This window comes from Chiloscyllium punctatum, chromosome 7, assembly GCF_047496795.1.
Source record: "Chiloscyllium punctatum isolate Juve2018m chromosome 7, sChiPun1.3, whole genome shotgun sequence".
Taxonomy (NCBI): domain Eukaryota; kingdom Metazoa; phylum Chordata; class Chondrichthyes; order Orectolobiformes; family Hemiscylliidae; genus Chiloscyllium; species Chiloscyllium punctatum.
In genome coordinates, this window is record NC_092745.1 from 112911282 (window position 1) to 112931083 (window position 19802).

Genomic DNA, 19802 nt, shown 5'->3' on the forward strand with positions numbered 1-19802 from the left:
TCTTATTATAAAGAAGTGTTAACTGACCTTCCATTTTATAACTCATCAAGATTGATTTTTGCGATAATTGCTGATTAAAATTGATTTAATTGCTGAAGTGAATCTCAAATGCACCCCTCCAATCAAACTCTTAAGGGCCAGAACATTGAATCTGAAATGTTTCAGATCTATTAATTCCTAAACGAAATTTTAATGCATTTGCGTGTTTTATCATTTGGAAGAGCATCTGATTTGGGACTGTTACAACATTGCAACAGAGTTTGCCAGTGAAAACTGTTGTGTCTCGAAATTTAGATTAGATTAGATTAGATTAGATGCCTCTACAGTGTGGAATCAAGCCATTTGGCCCAACAAGTCCAAAAAGTAACCCACCCAGACCCATATCCCTCTGACTAATGCACCTAACACTATGGGCAATTTACAATGGCCAATTCACCTGGCCTGCACATCTTTGGACTGTGGGAGGGAGCCCATGCAGACATGGGGAGAATGTGCAAACTATACACACAGTCGCCTGAGGCTGGAATCACACCTGGGTCTCTGGCTGTGAGGCAGCGGTGCAAACCACTGAGCCTCGATTAGCATGGTTTCTGTCCCAACGTAGTCTTATTTGAGGTGCCATACCTGTATTTCACTCAGTAACACCATTTGAATAATTAAATAAAGTACAAACCAGAAATGCCACATAATCTGAAATCTTAATTGTACCATGCATGTCTAGGATGGCAGGACTGACATATGGGGAGATACTGGATTGGTTAGGTCTGTTTGCTGGAGTTTGGAAGAATGAGGAGGTCTCCTAGAAAGATATAATTTTCTATTAGGACTAAACCAGTTAATTGCAGGTTAGATGTTCCTGATGACCGGGAAGTCCAGAGCTGGGGTCACAGTTTAAGGACTCCAGGTAAGCCATTTAGGTGTGAGAAATTTCTTCACCTAGATACTGGTAAGCTATGAAATTCTCTGCCGCACTGTTGTTGAAGCCAAAGCATTGAATGTTTTCCAGAAGGTGAAATATTTAATTCTTTAAAGAGTTTAAACAGGTATGAAGAAAAAGTGGGGACAGGGCACTGATTTGGATAATCAGCCGTGATCACACTGGCAGAGCAAGCTTGAAGTGCTGGATGGCCTACTGTCCAACATACTATGTCTGTGCATTTGGTGGAAAATAAATGCATTGGTATCATTGATAAATTTTGTATGAGTGCAAAATAATTTAGCACTAATGTCAATATCCTGGGAAGAAAAGGGACATGATCTGACTCTTGGGGGTGGGAGGAGGAGAAGCAAATAGACACTCATCTTGGAAGACCTTTTTCTACACCACTTAGACAAACTGACAGGGAAATCCAGTATGGTATCATTAGATTTTCACAACGCTCAGTAGCTTTTCCACCTAATGAAATACAGAAGTATTATAAATAGTACTAAAATGTAGAGGATATCTATTTTTTTAAAAAAATCAGATTCCCTACAGTGTGGAAACAGACCCTTCGGCTCAACAAGTCCACACTGACCCGCCGAAGGATAACCTACCCAGACCCATTCCCTCTGAATGATGCATCTAACATTATGGGCAATTTAGCATAGCCAATAGACCTGACCTGTACATCTTTGCACTGTGGAAGGAAACCAGAGCACCTGGAGGAAACCCACGCAGACACAGAGAATGTGCAGACTCCATACAGACAGTCACCCAAGGCTGGAATCGAACCCGGATCACTGGTGCTGTGAGGCAGCAGTGCTCACCACTGAGCCACTGTGCTGCCCAAATTTGCTTGAGTCTGCATCTCGAGTACAGCATACAGTTTTGGTTTCCTTATTTTAGGAGGGATATATTTGCATTGGAGGGAGTTCACAGAAGGCTTAGGCGGATTCCTGGGATAAAGGATTTGTCTTAATGAGGAAATGTACACATCAGGCCTATAACTTTGATGTCTAGACAATTGAAAACTGATCCTATTGAAACAGAAGATTGAGGTAATGTTTGGAAATCTGTACCCCAGAGAGCAGTGGAAGTTGGGTCACTGAATATGTTAAAGGCTGAGTTAGACACATTTTGAATCTGCAAAGTGACAGGTTTATGGGCACATAATCCAATTGAATTCTGGGGAAAGGTCAAAGGTAATTTGCCCGATTCATGCTCCCATTCCTTATTTAAATATTCAAATAGAACATAAGAATGTCACAGGATCACCACCTCCCTGTTTCTGAATGTTGATTTTAGCTTTTTGAAGAGAGCTGCATCCTGTCTACCCAAGCACGCAGATAGCTTATCAACTAGGCTGAGAATTTTCAACAGCCATCTTAAATGAAGCTGTGCTTAACTAGAACCTGAGTGTAGTTATTTTCACAAACTGCAGTGTAGATGCATTGAGAAAGCTTTATCTTTTTAGAAGCTAATATTTAATGATGAATGAATTATTTAAATAGGGTATTAGTAACTGTAAGAAGAATTGGTTCCCACATGGTAAATTGTAGCAGTGAACACTTGAGTGGCTGCATTGTTTATCAGGACAAAAGAATTGGAGTATAGCCTGTTCATCTACAAACCTAGGCATAATCACATATACAACAGAAGTAAACAAAGTAATTTTCATTTATATTTTTGTGCCATTTTGGCTTTGTCCTTTTTATTTGCAGGGTATATTTGGGCAATCTTCCATATTGTCAGGTAGATGCCAATGTTATAACTTGGCTAAGGGCATGGCATGTTCTGGAGCACACATCTGGAATATTGTCAGAACACATTCTGATTCCAGTGACTCTGGCCCATTCTTGATAGCATGTGCAATGAATTGAATGGGTTAAAGACTGTCATCAGTAATGCTAGACATCTCTTGAAGAGGCTGAGATGGTACATCCATTCATCACTTTTGGCTGAAGATTTTTGCAAATGCATCAGCCTTTTCTTGTGTATTGATGTGGTGGTCTCTTCTATCATTGATGCAGGAGATGTTATAGAGTCACCTCCTCCAGTGAGTTTAATTGTCTACTACCATTCTTGCCTGGTATCAGGGTTGTAGAGTTTGATCTGATCCATTGGATGTAGAGACACTTAGCCCTGCATATCACTTAATGCTTTCATGCTTAACATGTATGTGATCCAAGTGTTGTAGTTTCATCAGGTTGACACCACCTTATTTTAGGCACTGTTCCTAGCATGCCCTTATACATTCATTGAACTAAGATTCCCTTGCTTGATGATGTTAGAGTGGGGAATGTGCCAGGCTTGAGGTTGCAGGTTGTGTTGGAATTTAAATGCTGCAGCTGATTGCCCACAGTACCTCTGATTGTCTTGTACGATCTGTTCAAAGCCAATCGTATTTAGCACAGTTATAGTGTCACATTACCTTGAAGGCTATCCTGAATGCGAAGTTTGGACTTCCTCTGCACAAGGACTGGTTGGCACTCTTACCTGTACTGTTATGGATTGAAGCATCTGTGACAGGCACATTGGTGAGAATGGGTTAAAGGATGGTTTTTCACTCTCCTGGTTCCTAACCAACTGCTGACGATCCAGTTGGTCTAAGGAATTGACCAACTTAGTCAATAATGCTGCTGCTGAGCTACATTGTGATGAGCGTTTGAGTCCCCCAACCAGAATACATTCTGGACACTTGCCACCTATGTTTTCTCCAAGTGTTCATCCTTATGGAGTAATACTGATCCGTTGGCAAGCGTGTGGAAGTATATGGTAATTAGAGGTTTCCTTGCTCATGCTTGGCCTGATGCAATGAAACTTAATGGGATCCAGTGTTAACATTGCAGACTTCCAGAGGAACATTCTCTCTCCTTTGTACTGCTGCACTGCCACCTGTGCTGCACTGATTTCATGACGTAACCAAGGATGGTGTTGGTGTGTGGGACCTGGTATAGTGTGATTCTGAGAACATGGCTGTCACTATCTTGAGAGACAGTGCCCCAACTTTGACTCTAGCTCCCACAAGTTAGTAAGGAGGATTGTGCAGCTCTGACAGGGCTGAGCTTGCTGTTGTTATTTTCAGTGTGTAGGTCAATGCCAGGTGGTCCTTCGGTTTCATATTTTTTTTTGGAGGCTTTAAGCATTTTTAGATTAGATTAAATTCCCTACAGTGGGGAAACAGGCCCTTCGGCCGAACAAGTCCATACCGACCCTCCAAAGATTTCCCTCTGACTAATGCAGCTAAAACTACGGGCAATTTAGCATTGTCAATTCACCTGGCCTGCACATCTTTGGGAGGAAATCGAAGCACTGGAAGGAAACCCACACAGACACAGGGAGAATGTGCAAACTCTAAAGACAGTCACCTGAGGCTGGAATTGAACCTGGAACCCTGGTGCTGTGAGGGAAGTGCTAACCACTGAGCCACCGTGCCAGCCCAAAACTGGGTGTGTTGCTAGTCTATTTAGAGGGCAATTAAGAGTCAACCACATTGCTGATAATCTGCAGTCACATCTTGGCCATACCTGGTAAGAATGGCATCAGAGTAGTGAACCAGATGGGTTTTTATGACAATCGTCAACAATGCAAGTCATCATTCAACGCCTTTTAATTCCAGATTTTATTAAACTCAAGTAACACCCCCTACCATAATGGGGTTTGCATCCAAATCACCAAACATTCCCCGAGTCTTTGGATTACAAATCCAGTTATTGGAATGTTACTTTTGTTGACTGGTTTAAAACTGCTGTCTCTTCTTTGCAGCAAGCCTCTCTCTATCTCACCTATCTTGCAGCCATGCTGTCTCCTATCCCACCCTCACCTGAGTTGCGGTGTACCTGCTGCTACTTATTCTTGCCTCTAGCCACCTCTGCCCAAATCATTTGCGGTCTCTCCTCCCCCATTCCCTTGCAGTCTCTCCTTCTCTACCCATTCCCATGCAGTCTCCCCGGTCCACAAACAGCCTTCCGTTCTCCTTCCATCCCTTGCAGCCTATTGCTCCAACAACTCATTGCACTTTGGTTTCCCTTCATCTCCCTTGACCTTCTCCTATTTAACCTCTCTTTCAGCTTCTACCTTTTCCACATCTCTCCAGCCCTAACCATTCTTGCTGTCTCCTTCGCTCAGGTGGACTCAATCTGCCACCACATTTGGTAGACTGATCAAATGAGCCTGTCAAAAGGTATTCCTCAACCATACCAAAGTCTCAGAAGCACATTGTTGCTTTTATGTTCCAACCCTCTTGAGATAAATGATTACATTTGCTTTCTTAACCATGAACTGAACTTGCAAATCAACCTTTAGAGAATCCTGGACTAGCACTTCCAGATCACTTTGTACTTTGGCTTTATGAATTTTCTCACCGTTGGAAAATAGTTCTGTATTCTTTTTTCCAAAGTGCAAGACCTTGCATTTGCTCATGTTGAATTTCATCAGCCATTTCCTAGACAACTCTCCTAAACTGTCTAAATCTTTCTGCAGTCTTCCCACTTCCTCAGTAGTACGTTCCTGTCTATCTAACTTCGTATCATTGGCAAATTTTGCCAGAATGCCCCCAGTCCTTTCTTCCAGATCATTAATATATAACGTGAACAGCTGTGGCCCAACACTGAACCCTGTGGGACACCACTTGTCACCAGCTGTAATTCTGAAAAAGAACCTTTTATCCCAACTCTCTGCCTTCTGTCAGACAGCCAATCCTCAATCTATGCTAGTAGCTCAAACACTATGGGCCCTCACCTTATTCAGCAGCCTCCCATGAGGCATCTTATCAAAGGCCTTTTCGAAGTCTTGATAGATAACATCCACTGGGTTTCCCTGGTTGAACCTACTTGTTACCTCTTCAATGAATTCTAACAGGTTTGTCAGGTACAACATCTCCTTACTAAATCCATGCTGACTTGTTCTAATCTGACCCTGCAATTCCAAAGTTAGGCTAATCGGCCTATAATTTTCCATCTTTTGTCTTGATCCTTTCTTGAACAAGAGGATTACAACAGTGATTTTTTCAATCATCTGGGACTTTCCCTGATTCCAGTGACTTTTGAAAGATCACAACCAACTCCTCCCTCAGAACTCTAGGATGTAGCCCATAGGGGCCAGGAGATTTATCCATTTTTAGACCTTTTAGCTTTTCTAGCACTTTCTCTTTTGTAATGGCTACCATACACAATTCTGCCCCCGACTCTTGTAATTAATGGGATATTATTCATGTTTTCCACTGTGAAGAGTGACGCAAGGTATTTAAGTTCTTCAGCTATTTCCTTGTCTCCTAGCACTAGACTTCCTGCATCAATTTGGAGCAGTCCAATGTCTACTTTTGCCTCTCGTTTGTTTCTTATATATTGAAAGTAACTTTTACTATCATTTCCAATATCACTGACTAGCCTATCTTCATATTTGGTCCTCTTCTTTCTTATTTCTCTCGTTGTTTTCCTGTTTTTGTAGTCTTCTCAATCTTCTGATTTCCCAGTGCTCTTAGCCAATTTATAGGCTCTTTCTTTTTCTTTGATATACTTCCTGATTAGCTTTGTCAGCCATGACAGTCTAATCCACTACCTACTCCCCCCACCCCGGCTCCCAATAATCTTTCTTTTTTTTAGATTACTTACAGTGTGGAAACAGGCCCTTCAGACCAACAAGTCCACACCGACCCTCATAAGAGCAACCCACCTAGACCCATTCCCCTACATTTACCCCTTCACCTAATACTACAGGTCATTTAGCATGGCCAATTCACCTAACCTGCACATTTTGGGACTGTGGGAGGAAACCGGAGCACCCAGAGGAAAGATTTAAATCCCGGATATGGGGAGAATGTGTAAACTCCACACAGACAGTTGCCTGAGGCGGGAATTGAACCCGGATCTCTTCTTTGAGATGAACCTCTGTACTGTGTCCTCAATTAAATCCATAAACTCTTTCCGGTTGATTTTTGTTGATTCCTCTCTAATGCCCCTATAATTACGTTTATTTAACTAAAGCCATTATATCCGATTTTGCCTTCTTTCTTTCAAACTGCAGACTGAACTTTACCATATTATGATCGCTGCCTCCTCAGTGTTCCCTCACTTTCAGATCTTTTACAAAGTCTGGCTCGTTACGTAGCACATTGTTCAGAATAGCCTGCTCCCTTGTGGGCTCCATCACTAACTGTTCCAAAAAACCATCCTGTAAGCATTCTATGAATTCCCTTTCTTTGGATTCACCGGTAACATTATTTACCCAGTCCACCTGCATATTGAAGTTCCCCATGACCACGGTGACCTTGTCTTTCTGACATGTCCTATTTCTCAGGACGTCTTGCTCCCCTGGTCCTGACCACTTAGGAGATCTGTACATAACGCCAATTATGATTTTTTTTTTGCCTTTGTGGTTCATCAACTTCACCCACATAGACTCCATATCCTCTGACTCTGTCATTCAGTGCCATAGATTTAAATTTCATTCTTAACTAACAAGGCAACCTCACCCCCTCTGCCCACCTCGCTGTCTTTTCAATAAGTTGTAAATCCTTGGATGTTTAACTGCCAGTCCTGAATCACCTGCAGCCACGTCTCTGTGATGCCCACCACATCATAATCATTCATGATGATTTATGCCATTAATTCATCTACTTTGTTACGATTTCTACGAGTATTCAGGTAAAGCACCTTAATGCTAATTTTCTTATCCTCATGATTTCCAACATCTCTAGTAATATGTCCTAAGCTCTCCTTCCTTCTTGCTTCATTCCTAGTCTGCCTAGAACTTAAACCCTGCTCATGTGCTAACCTGTTGCTTATCCTTCCACTTGACTCCATACTCTGTTGCTTTCCCTTTCCATTCCCCTGACTCACAAGTTTAAAGATCTCATGACCACCCTATTTATCTTTTTCGCTAGAACACTCACCAGATTGGTTCAGGTGGATACCGTCCCATTGGTACAGATCCCTCCCTCCCCCGCTTCCAAAACTGATGGGTATATGAATAGGAAGGAGGGATATGGGCCGGGTGCTGGCAGGTGGGACTAGATTGGGGTGGGATATCTGGTCAGCATGGATGGGTTGGACCGAAGGATCCGGTTCCATGCTGTACATCTCTGACTCTATGCTTGATAATCCCCAAACAGGTTGTCCTTCCTAGCTTTGCCTATGTTATTAGTGCCAACGTGGACCACAACAACTGGATCTTCTTCCTCCCGCTCCAATATCCTTTCAAGCCCGTTGGAGATGTCCTGCACCCAGGCCCCAGGCCTCAGGCAGGCAACGCACCATGCAGGAATCCTGATCCAGCTTGCAAACAATACTATCTGTCCCTCTAATTATAGAATCCCCTAAAACAACTTCTTGTCTTTTTGCTTCCCCCCTCTTGAATGGCCTTCTGCACCATGGTGCCATGGTCAGCTGGCTCATCCTGTCCACAGCCCTTTTGCTCATCTGTACAGAGAGCAAAAATCTCATACCTGTTGGATAAGGTCAAAGACTGAGGGTCCTGCACTCCTGAACTCAGAATACCCCCTACCTTCCTCACTTACAGTCACAGTTGTTGCTGATCACTAACTGAATTTGAATTACTTAATCTACTTGTTGGACTATCACCTGGTGTTGTGTGATTTTTAACTTAATCTATCGGGTGTGACTGCCCCCTGAAACAAAGCGTCCAGGTAACTGTCCCCCTCCTGGCTGTGCCACAGTGTTTGAAGCTCAGATTCCAGATCATCAATTCTGATCCAGAGTTCTTCCAGCAATGAACGCTTGCTGCAGATTTGATCACTGCCGTTCACACTGGGATCAGCTGGCTCCCACATGATACAGCTGGCCTATCCTGAATTGTGGCCTTTTGTACATTGCTCAATGTTATTCTTCAATGCTGTAGTGCCTGTGTGGGAGGGTCAGTGTGTGACCCAGGATGATATATCATCAAGAATGCATTCTGTCAAAACAGAGACTTGGATTCTTATTCTTGGACAACCACATTTCAGGAGTTGAACTTTGTCCCCAAAGTTGGGTTTTTTTTGGCAAACATATTGAGGGCGGTATTGCTTGTGCCTAGCTCTATCAAAATGATGTGCCCCAGTTATTCACATCATACACACTCCTGGTCTCCAATTGCCCAACTCTAGCTCTCCTTGACAAAGTATCCTGGCTCCAAAGATTACTGCAGTCCATGTGATCTTGCATGGATGGTTTCATTATCTGAAGAGTCTCAAATGGAATTAAATAATGCGTACTATAGTCGTTAGTTTCTCAATATTACTGTTGTCTCCTACAAAATCAGAAGGAAGCTTGGAGAGGGTGGACGCTAGGAAATTGTTTCCGTTAGGCGAGGAGACTAGGACCCGTGGACACAGCCTTAGAATTAGAGGGGGTAAATTCAGAACAGAAACGTGGAGACATTTCTTCAGCTAGAGAGTGGTGGGTCTGTGGAATTCATTGCCGTGGAGGCCGGGACGCTAAATGTCTTCAAGACAGAGATTGATAAATTCTTGATGTCACAAGGAATTAAGGGCTACGGGGAGAATGCGGATAAGTGGAGTTGAAATGCCCATCAGCCATGATTGAATGGCGGAGTGGGCTTGATGGGCCGAATGGCCTTACTTCTGCTTCTATGTCTTATGGTCTTATGGAAGCAACATACTTCTAACCAGAAATAATACATAATTCATTGCAATTGTATGTTTTGATGTTTATCTCACTCGTTGTCAATCAGTAATTTAATTGGGAACTCCATCTAAACAAAGTATGGTGGGTAATATGGTAATGAAAGCAGCTGTTGGAATCATGCACAGGATTTCAGTTTACATAATCTTGTGACATTTCTTCGTGAAAATATTTTCCAAAGCACACTTTTGTCACAATTTTCTTACTGATACTCATTAAAACTGCTTAGAAAACTTTAAATGAATAGAGTGATCAGAATTAAAATAGTACCTTTTGTAAAATGCGATATTGGCATTTTAATTAAGACCTTGCATTCTGCTGCTGGATGTTTTCATGATTGAATTTGTGCTTTACGTTCTTTAACACAGCATGGCATTGTTATAGCTCAGTGGCAGAGAGCCAGCCAACTCTATATTATGGCTGGCAGAGTGGTAAAATTGGGTTCCATTTTCTTTGAGTTCTAGTAATAATGAGGTTAAACAATGCATCAATTGTTAAGTGTTTACAGCTATCTAGGACAGTTTAACTGAGCCCAAGCCATCATGGAGTGGATCAAAGTCCTAGTTTAAAATGCACGTGGGCTTCTATATTAAAACAGTGATCACATTTTATTGGCATCAGATGCTTTGAACCCATGAAAAGCATTAAACAAAAGTACATCATTTTCTTTAGTCCTGGGCTTTTCTGCTGTATGTCCACCACCACTACCATCATCACAGTCAGCCAGTGCTATTGTTTTTTTGGATAGTGTTCTTTAGGGGATAGCTGTTTCATGTTATAGGTTATTTAGAGTACAAAGGATATGCAAATTAGTGTCAGGTACCAGTATTGCTGCACCAGTAGAGCTAGGACAAGAATGTTCTCTCATTAGCCTCTTCAATAGCTTTCTACATCTTGTTTTTCAAATATATACAAATGAGAATCATGTCCATTAGAAAATACTATTTGGGGATTCCATTAGATTGGACACTTAGATTTTACCATTGAAAAAATCTGTATATATCATGTAGTCTGAAATTAATATGCATGCAATTTGCAAGATGATTAAAACAAATCTGTTTAAGAACAGTGTTTTTCAACCTATTCAGACTCTCACCCAATATCATTTGTATGTACAGCATAAAGCAGACTGACTTTGGTCCAACTGGCATTTGAATTGAAATGTTAGTTTGTAAATTCTAAGAACTTACAATTCATCATCCAGTGCAATGATGGTAACTTTTAATATGACCCAAATTTAATTTTGCAAATAGATTTGCTGTAGTACAAAGTGTTTTAACAAATTGTTCTGTTCAATGATAAAAAGGGCTTCATTCAATTAGTATGAATTGGTTCTAAAAAAAAATACATTACTCACTTGCATCCCTTAAATGAACTCTTGTAGTGCATGAATTGTAACGTCTTTGAAACGAAAGGCTTATCCATTGTTTCGTTTGTGAAATGTAAAATCTTCAAATTATTCATACAAAATGGCTAACATTGGGTTACTCAATCTAGGAAAGCGCTTCTGCTCAATTGAGTGAAATTATTTGTAATGTAGACAAACAAATAGAAGTGACTCATTCATTAAGTATTAGTACCTAAGGCAGTTTTATAAGTGGAAAAATCTTTAATGTCTACATCTCACCAAATGTATTACTTTCTTGTTTAGGACTAGTAAGCACATAGGTTTGATGTCAATTTAACATTAGTGTCTTTAAGTTTGAATTACACACAATTCACAGTACAGACGTACCATTTTGCACAGCAGGTCAAGGCTGTTACAAGTCTTCATGTTAATCTCATTGGAAACGTAAGAACAGGATTAGGCTATTCAGCCCTTGCGTCTGTTTTGCTATTCACAGATTGTGGCTGATCTGTAGTCCAACTGTATACCTACCTTTGGCCCATTTCGCATAATACCTCTTACTTAACAAAAATATATCTCAGATTTAAAATTAACCACTGATTTAGCATCAACAGCCATTTGTGGAAAAGAATTCTAAACCTCTACCACCCTTTGTGTGTATTTCCTCCCTTCACACAGGACAAAAAAAAGCGCGATGCTACACTCAAACAGGGATTCAAGACTTGAGCATTCACCTGACCAGGAGGTGTGGGAGAGTGGTGATGTTCATAGTTAGAAGGGATCAGAAAGTAATGTTAATATTTTATTACAATATTATATTACAGATACAAAGACTTCAATGTTAATCTTACAACTTTCAAAACAACTTTTTTAAACATTGAAGTCAGAAATCTTATTTCTTGGATTTTTTTTAAAATAGTGAGTAACGAAAGCATTTATGAATTTAATAGGATAATCCATGTTCTTTTTTATATTCATTCATGGCATGTGGGTGTCACTAGCTGGTCCAGAATTTATTGCCTATTCCTAATTTCCCAAAGGACAAGATAGGAGTCAACCACATTTCTGTGGGTCTGGAGTCACATGTGGACCAGTCCAGGTAAGGATGGCAGATTTCTTTCCCTAAAAGACATTAGTGAACCAGATGGATTTTTCATGATCATCATGAAACTTATTTCCAGATTATTATTGTCAATGATTGGATTTGAACTCGAGTTCCAAGAACATTACCTCAGTCTCTAATAGTATAGTGTAGTGATAATATCACAAGGCCATTCTTACCCTATATTTGAAATCAATCCATTGATATGTTAGCTCAATTAACAACACATTTTAAAAATATTCTTCAAAGAGAACATTTTCATTCAGTATATTCATTTTCCCTGAAGATAGATGTTAGCATTGAAACTCTCCCCGATCGTTTAACAAAACAGTAAATGGATGTTGGAGAAACATTTAGAACCAACCTAGAGCTAATATCATTGGGAGTTATCTGGGAACATAAGGAATTCTGTTTTATATTAGCCCCTGCATAGCTTATAGTTCAGTTTGTGAAAGGAATATGGATGTTATAGCATCTGATGACAGATTCAACAACAAAACATTCTAAAAAACTTGTTGCTCAAAATGTAGCAAAATACATCTGTGTTGACCAGACAATTGATAAGAGTTCTCCATTTAGCTTGCAGCAAATGAAGATGTTGATTCCCAATTTAATGAAGACCCATCAAGCTGTATTTGTGCCCTGTAAATGGAAAAAAAACTGTAGTTTTAATCTGTAGGTGTGATGTTTGGAACTACACAATAAAATATTTATGCTAAATGAATATTTTAACATGGCAAGGGTGGGATTTCCTAAATTAGCGTGGCTTTTCATTTGCAAACTACTCCATCTTGCCTTTCTCCTATTGATTCTACTGGACAGGTAACCAGAAATTCCTGGCTGGACTACATCCAGTTTTTTGCTGTATAAATTGTTTAATGCTTTTGAGCTGTTAAGCAATGTCCCCAATTCTGTACATTGATGGTTAAACATACCCGTCCACATTGAACTTTGCTCACCTACATATCTGAGGGCTGCAGACTAGAGTGCACCTGGAATTTGATTAGCTTGATTGTTCAGTCAAATGTGGTTTGCCCATCTCAAATAACAGCATACATCTCACTACTGAGCGTTACCCTGGAGATCAAGCACAATTGCAGAATCTTAACGAAATATCTCCATCCTCACCTGCAACATAAAGTATGAGGGGCTTATATATTTTTCCAGTCACTCCACCTTCCCTTTTATTCCTAATCCTGATTTCTTAAAAAAAGTCTGTAGTTTCTTGCATATGAACTTCACACTCCTGTTAGAATCTTCTTCCCTAAAAACCAACTCTGGATCCTTTTGTTTTCCCTAATGTTGATGTTTTACAGCTACTATTCTCAAGAAGCCCATTCTCCATCTTTCCACCTTGTGCTCCATATCTAATGTTCCATTCTCTTAGGGTTTTGTGTGCCATTGCTACCCATAATTTCCTGTCTAAATCCCTTTCGAACAATTCTAATTCTCCTACACCAGCAGAACAGTCTTGGTTGAAGTCCCCAATTTCATTTCTTGTGATTGTCATTTACTACTCCTCTTTGATCTCTCCATTTAAAGTAGCTGAATAGCCTATCCATCTCCTATAGAAAGGTTGCTACAAAAATGCAAGTTGTTGAGTTCTGTATTGGAAGCCATTGCTAACAGCACAAATGAAAACCCATCAGCTCTTTGTAGAATGCACAAGATGAGCCCCTACCTTCAAACTGTCAATTTAAATACTTCAGTTCTCTTGTGCAAACTTAGTCTATAACACGTAAAGCATTGATATCCATAACTTAAAGCACAAACGCAGGAATGTAACTGCTGTTTAGTGACAGATAAAATTTTTATCCACCTCTTCTATAATATTTTAAATACATGGAATATACAACATACATCATGTGAGAGGATTTGGAAGTGAAATGTCAGTACAGCAGTTAAACAAACTCTGGAACAATTTGCTACACTAACCATTGGCAGTAGTTGTGTTGCATTTTGGTTATTTTCCAGGTTGTCTTTGTTATTTCGATCAATCCTCTTATACTTTTGATTGCTTTTGCCTATAAATTCCTAGAAAGCAGTAAAAGAATTAGAAAAAATGGAGTTCTTAGAACAATTAATACATATGGATTATTTCATGCTTATAACATGTCAAAATAAACATGTAATTGTTATAGCAGCATGATGACCAGACACATACACAAACACACTCAATGCAGCTGCTCAATTATTAAATGGGCCTTCACCCCTGACATCTCTTTTCCTTGCAGAAAACCAACACAAATATTTCAAGGTCCTGAGGACTATCCTGCAGGGCATAAATCAATCATTTAATAAAAAGCAACTTCAGCAAAGTTGCTGAAAGGATGCCTTGCCCCAGAAAGTCTCTCATTCCTCAAATTAATGAGCATGAGCTAAGTGCCGGTCATTAGTTACAGTTCATGGCACAGTAACTTTGTTTGTTTCTTTGAGTTATTGAAGTAGTAAGTGTTTACACATACAGCTGGTCTGATCATTCTTAATATGCTCATCTGGAAGGAATCCAAACAGCTACAGGAAAATTAGTTTTTGCACTTATTAAAAATCCAAGCAATTTCAAGTTGAGGTGAACTAACATTTCATGAAATTATAATTGGATGTTTGTGAGCTCTCAATGTTGCCATACAATATGCTTTTCTAAAGTGCAACACTTACGATGTTACATTGCATTCGATTTGCGAATGCATAATGGTTTTAAATAGCAAGTTAATATTTGAACACAGATTATGGGTGTTTTGAGAGATTTTGTAGGGGCTACCATTTGGTAATTGGGGCTCCTTTTTCATTCTTATGAACGTATTAGGTTATGCAATCAATTAGTAGCAATACCTTTTGTATTTATGTCGACATGTGAGAAATTTAAACTCGCCTCAGAGGATGTTGGAATAAAAAGTAGTAGGAGACGCTGAGATGCTACACGATCCTGGATCTCAGGCTTAAAACATTAGACAGCAGCTGAAGAAGTCTATTAGGGAGATGACTTGGAAATTTGCTTCTCATTGGACATAGCCACAAGTGCTAGTCATTGACTATATTACTTGTCAGTCCAAACCTGGATATTGTCCAGAACTTGCTACACCAAGCATGGACTGCCTCATCATCTGTGGAGTAGCGAATGGTGCTGAATCAGCAGCAAACATCACCACTTCTGACCATATAAAGGAGGCAAGGTCATTGATGAGTATCCAAAGGCAGTTGGATCTAGAACACTGCCCTCAGGAACTTCTACATCGATGTCCTGGAACTTGACCTTTTATGACATACATCGTAGCCACTAGGAGTTTAAGTTGTGATACAAATACTTGTTCAGGATAATCTGGTTTTCAGTTCAAAAGAATAATTGCAGCTGTGCAGAACAGCAGGTCATTGGTGAAGCCTTCAAGCTGTCAGAAATTAAAACAGGGTTAAGGCCATCAAAACTGGATAATATATTTTAAAACATGAGACTTGAAAAGGAATTCAAGCCATCTGAACTAAAAAGGGTTTATAGGTTTTTTTTTACTTAACTGGCTAACATAAAAGTATTACTGCACTGGGACTGAGTATCTGTACAGAATACTGAAATAACTGACACACCTCAGTATACAAATACCCATTACCCTAGACAATTCTTCTAGTAATCAGTGAGGTCACAATTAATGCACTCCTACAGCCTATGGACAAAGTTGTAAAATTTTAGCCAGTTACTACCCTTCTACATCTCAATCTCAATTTCACATTTAAACTTAACAATTGAGAGTGTTCGTCATAATAGCATCCACAACATGATTTTCCGATATTGTAGCTTCTGAAAACTGGAGCCTCCACATTTCTTTGCAAGGAAACAATTACTTCACTGAATTACAGTTTCACCAGTTCCTAGTTAGCTCAGTATTTCTTTGTTGATCGATTCAAAACTGTCCTCTCTCTTTTGCAAGCCTCTCTTTCTCCCCCTTCTTTCTCCACCTCTATCAGCAACTAGTGTAGGAGAGAAAGAACTTATGATTGGAGGAACAGTTCCTCAGAAATTCTGACGGTTGTGCGTGTTGCTGGTTTTTCTCTGATGAGTTACCCTGATCATTAGATTTTCCCAGCTGGTTTAGGGACTTTCGAGTCAGAATTCACCTGGCACCTTTAGGTTTTGAATGCTGCAGAAGAAGACAATATAACTCCCCTTACCCTGCTTCATCTCCAACCCCACTTTGACTTATTCCAGAATGAGAAAGTGGAAATTAGTCTGTAATACTCACCATTAATTCCTTGTCCATGAAGTAAGGCTTTTCAGTTGACCCATCGTTTGTCGCCAGATCAACAGCATAACACATGAACAAGACATCCACCACCATTTCAAACACAGACAAGAAGCAGTGTGCCATCAAATAGGCAAAAAAGGACACCATTATAAGTGGGACGACCCAAACATTCAGATCACGATTGTAGTTAAATGCCATCAGGCCTCCAAAGACTGTGAAACACACTACAAATACCTGAAAAGAACAAAACATATTGATATATGTTTCTTAGACAAACATCATGCAAAGTTCTGCTATTCACTGAAGATGACTATTTCACTAATGTTGATTTTGCATAACAAGATTTGTGTGGAGTTTGCACATTCTCCCCGTGTCCTTATCCCTATTATAGTTGGTGCTGCTCTGGCTGGCTTAATTGTGATTGTTGTGATTCTTATCTGATCAGTAGAAGAAGCAACTATGCTGGATACCAAGCACTCTAATGATTTTGATTCTCCAAATCTTAAGACATGATTTTTAATTTTTAAAAAAAAGGGGCGGCACGGTGGTTAGCACTGCTGCCTCGCAGCGCTAGAGACCCGGGTTCAATTCCTGCCTCAGGCAACTGTCTGTGTGGAGTTTTCACATTCTCCCTGTGTCTGCGTGGGTTTGCTCCGGTTTCCTCCCACAGTCCAAAAATGTGCAGGTTAGGTAAATTGCCTGTAGTGTTAGGTGAAGGGGTAAACGTAAGGGAATGGGTCTGGGTGGGTTGCGCTTCGGTGGGTTGGTGTGGACTCGTTGGGCCGAAGGGCCTGTTTCCACACTGTAAGTAATCTAACCTAAAGGTTTTATTGGCCAATTCATTTTCTCCTTATTGGGACATAGCTAGCTGGTTGTACCTCACTGAAATGGCCATTTTTCCATGTCAGCTTTTACAGTAAATCTGTGGAAACTAAACTCATTGGAAACATCACTTCACATTTTTAATTGCGATGTGGAGGAACCGGTGTTGGACTGGGTGGACAAAGTTAAAAATCACACAACACCAGGCAGCATGGTGGCTCAGTGGTTAGCACTGCTGTCTCACAGCGCCAGGGACATGGGTTTGATTCCTGCCTTGAGCGACAGTCTGTGTGGAGTTTGCACATTCTCCCCGTGTCTGCATGGATTTCCTCCGGGTGGTCTGGTTTCCTCCCACAATCCAAAGATGTGCAGGTCAGGTGAATTGGCCAAGCTAAATTGCCCATAGTGTTAGGTGCCTTACTCAGGGGTAAATACAGGGTCTGGGTGGGTTACTCTTCTGAGGATCGGTGTGGACATGTTGGGCCAAAGGGCCTGTTTCCATACTGTAGTCAATCTCAATCTAAAAAAAAACAGGTTATAGTGCAACAGGTTTATTTGGAAGCACTAACTTTCGGAGTGCCACTGCTCCTTCGTCAGGTGGTTGTAGAATGGGATCATAAGACACAATTTATAGCAAAAGCTTTTGCTCTAAATTCTGTGTCTTATGATCCTGTTCCACAGCAACCTGATGAAGGAGCAGCATTCCAAAAGCTAGTGCTTCCAAATAAACCTGTTGGACTATAACCTGGTGTTGCGTGATTTTTAACTATGTTTAATTACCAAGTGGATTTATCCAGTGGAATCATTTCTGATCATGAAGAGTTACTGATTTGACACCCTACAATCCTTCCAATATTCACCCCCACACCTCTTTGGTTTTTGTTAAGTTAGTTGATCTCAGTCTGAGACAGCACTTGAATTGCTACATTTGACATGAGTTAGCAAGGGAAGGGCTCGCCATTACTGACATATCTCTGTCAACTAGCCAGGAAACACAATCAAGAAGGTTTTGGTTAAGAGCAGGATCATTGTGGAACCAGTCTTAATTAAGAGCAAAAACAAAAGCTAGGATAACTGGCAAACATGTGTCTTCCCTAAATTATATCGTAGTAATTTCTAAAATTTACCTGAACTGCTACAGACAGTTTCAATTCTTCACTTGAAGCAGACACTTCGGAGAATGTGACATTCCCTCACTGCTGTAATAGTCTGGCCTTCAGGTTCTGGACTGTTATTGGTGATATAAATAGATTGCAATCCCAAGGGCCTATAAAGTAATCTTTCTCTGATTAGCTTTAAAAATGATCCAAAACATCCTACTGAAGAAGAATGCAGCAGGTTAAAGCCAAAGAAGTTTACAGTATGGAAACAGGCCCTTCGACCCAACTTGTCCATGTCGAACAGTGTTTACAATTAATCCAGTCCCATTTGCCTGCACTGGTCCATATCCCGGATTAGTGGTGCTGGAAGAGCATAGCAGTTCAGGCAGCATCCGAGGAGCAGTAAAATCGACGGTTTGGGCAAAAGCCCTTCATCAGGAATTCCTTTTTACCTTTTTACCTGGTCCATATCCCACTAACCTTATTTCATCCATGTCTGTGTCCAAATGTTTCTTAAATGAGAAAATTGTAGTCCCCTCCACCACTACCTCTGGCAGCCTGTTCCAAACAAACACTCACCACCCTGTCTGTGTGAAATAATTATCCCTGTGGACCCTTTTGTGTCTCTCCCCTCTCACGTTAAACCCATGCCCTCTAGTTTTAGACTCTAGTACTGTGGGGAAAAGCTGTTGGCTATCCACCCTATCTGTGCTTCCCATGATTTTGTAGACCTCTATAAGGTCACCCCTCAACCTCCTATGCTCCAGAGAAAAAAGTCCCAGCATATTCAGCCTCTCCTTATCACTCAAACTTTTCAGTCCAGGTAGCAATGTAGTAAATCTTTTCTGCATTCTTTCTATTTAATTATATCCTTTCTATAATAGGGTAACCAGAACTACAAACAGTACTCCAAAAGTGGCCGTACCAACATCAAACTATATTACTTTACTCAACAGACTAATTTTACCATCAGTTATTGTTATTATAAATTGCTACACAACCAAAGAAAGGATGCAATTTACCCTTGGTTACAGTCCCATGTGGATTACAAACTGGACCATGATTCACAACAATAACCTGCTTTATATGCAGCCTTTAATATAAAATTCCAAAGCTTCTCATGTTATTAATATAAATTAAACCTGAGTCAAATGTATCACATAAGTGATATTGGATTAGTTTAGTTATCAAGTATTCAATGGGACATTGATTTGCCCAATATAATTAAAAGTTTTGAACTCTGAAGTAGTAGGGAATGTCACAATGATCCCAGAAAGAATTACACCTTGCCAACAGTGTAGGTTCAATCCTCACATCGGCTGAGGTTACCATGAAGGACTGTCCTTCTCAATCTGTCTTCTTGCTTGAGGCATGGTCACCCTTAGGTTAAATCACCACCAGTTGCCTCTCTCTAATGACATACTAGACTATGACGACTTTACCATTTTACCGGAAACGTATTCTTAGTTGTGAGAATAGCAAAGAATGATTCACAATAAACATCAATACTTAGCAAATCCCTTCACCGCTACAAACCTGAAAAGGTTCAGAAATGATTTACAAGGATGTTGCCGGGGTTGCAGGGTTTGAGCTATAGGGAGAGGCTGAATAGGCTGGGGCTGTTTTCCCTG

General features: G+C 40.3%; 1 protein-coding gene across 2 annotated transcripts in view; it reads right to left on the reverse strand.

Annotated features, from left to right (window-relative positions):
* Window positions 1-11135: 11135 nt before the first annotated feature.
* The window catches only part of LOC140480052 (choline transporter-like protein 3), a 90625-nt gene continuing 81958 nt past the window's right edge, over window positions 11136-19802 (reverse strand). For both annotated transcript variants that reach the window (XM_072574613.1, XM_072574614.1), the window contains exons 14-16: window positions 16247-16483; window positions 13950-14048; window positions 11136-12656 (exon numbers count right to left, since the gene is read on the reverse strand). In XM_072574613.1, coding sequence (XP_072430714.1) covers window positions 12639-12656; window positions 13950-14048; window positions 16247-16483 — 354 coding nt within the window. In that variant the 3' untranslated portion in view covers window positions 11136-12638. The remainder of the gene's footprint in view (window positions 12657-13949; window positions 14049-16246; window positions 16484-19802) is intronic.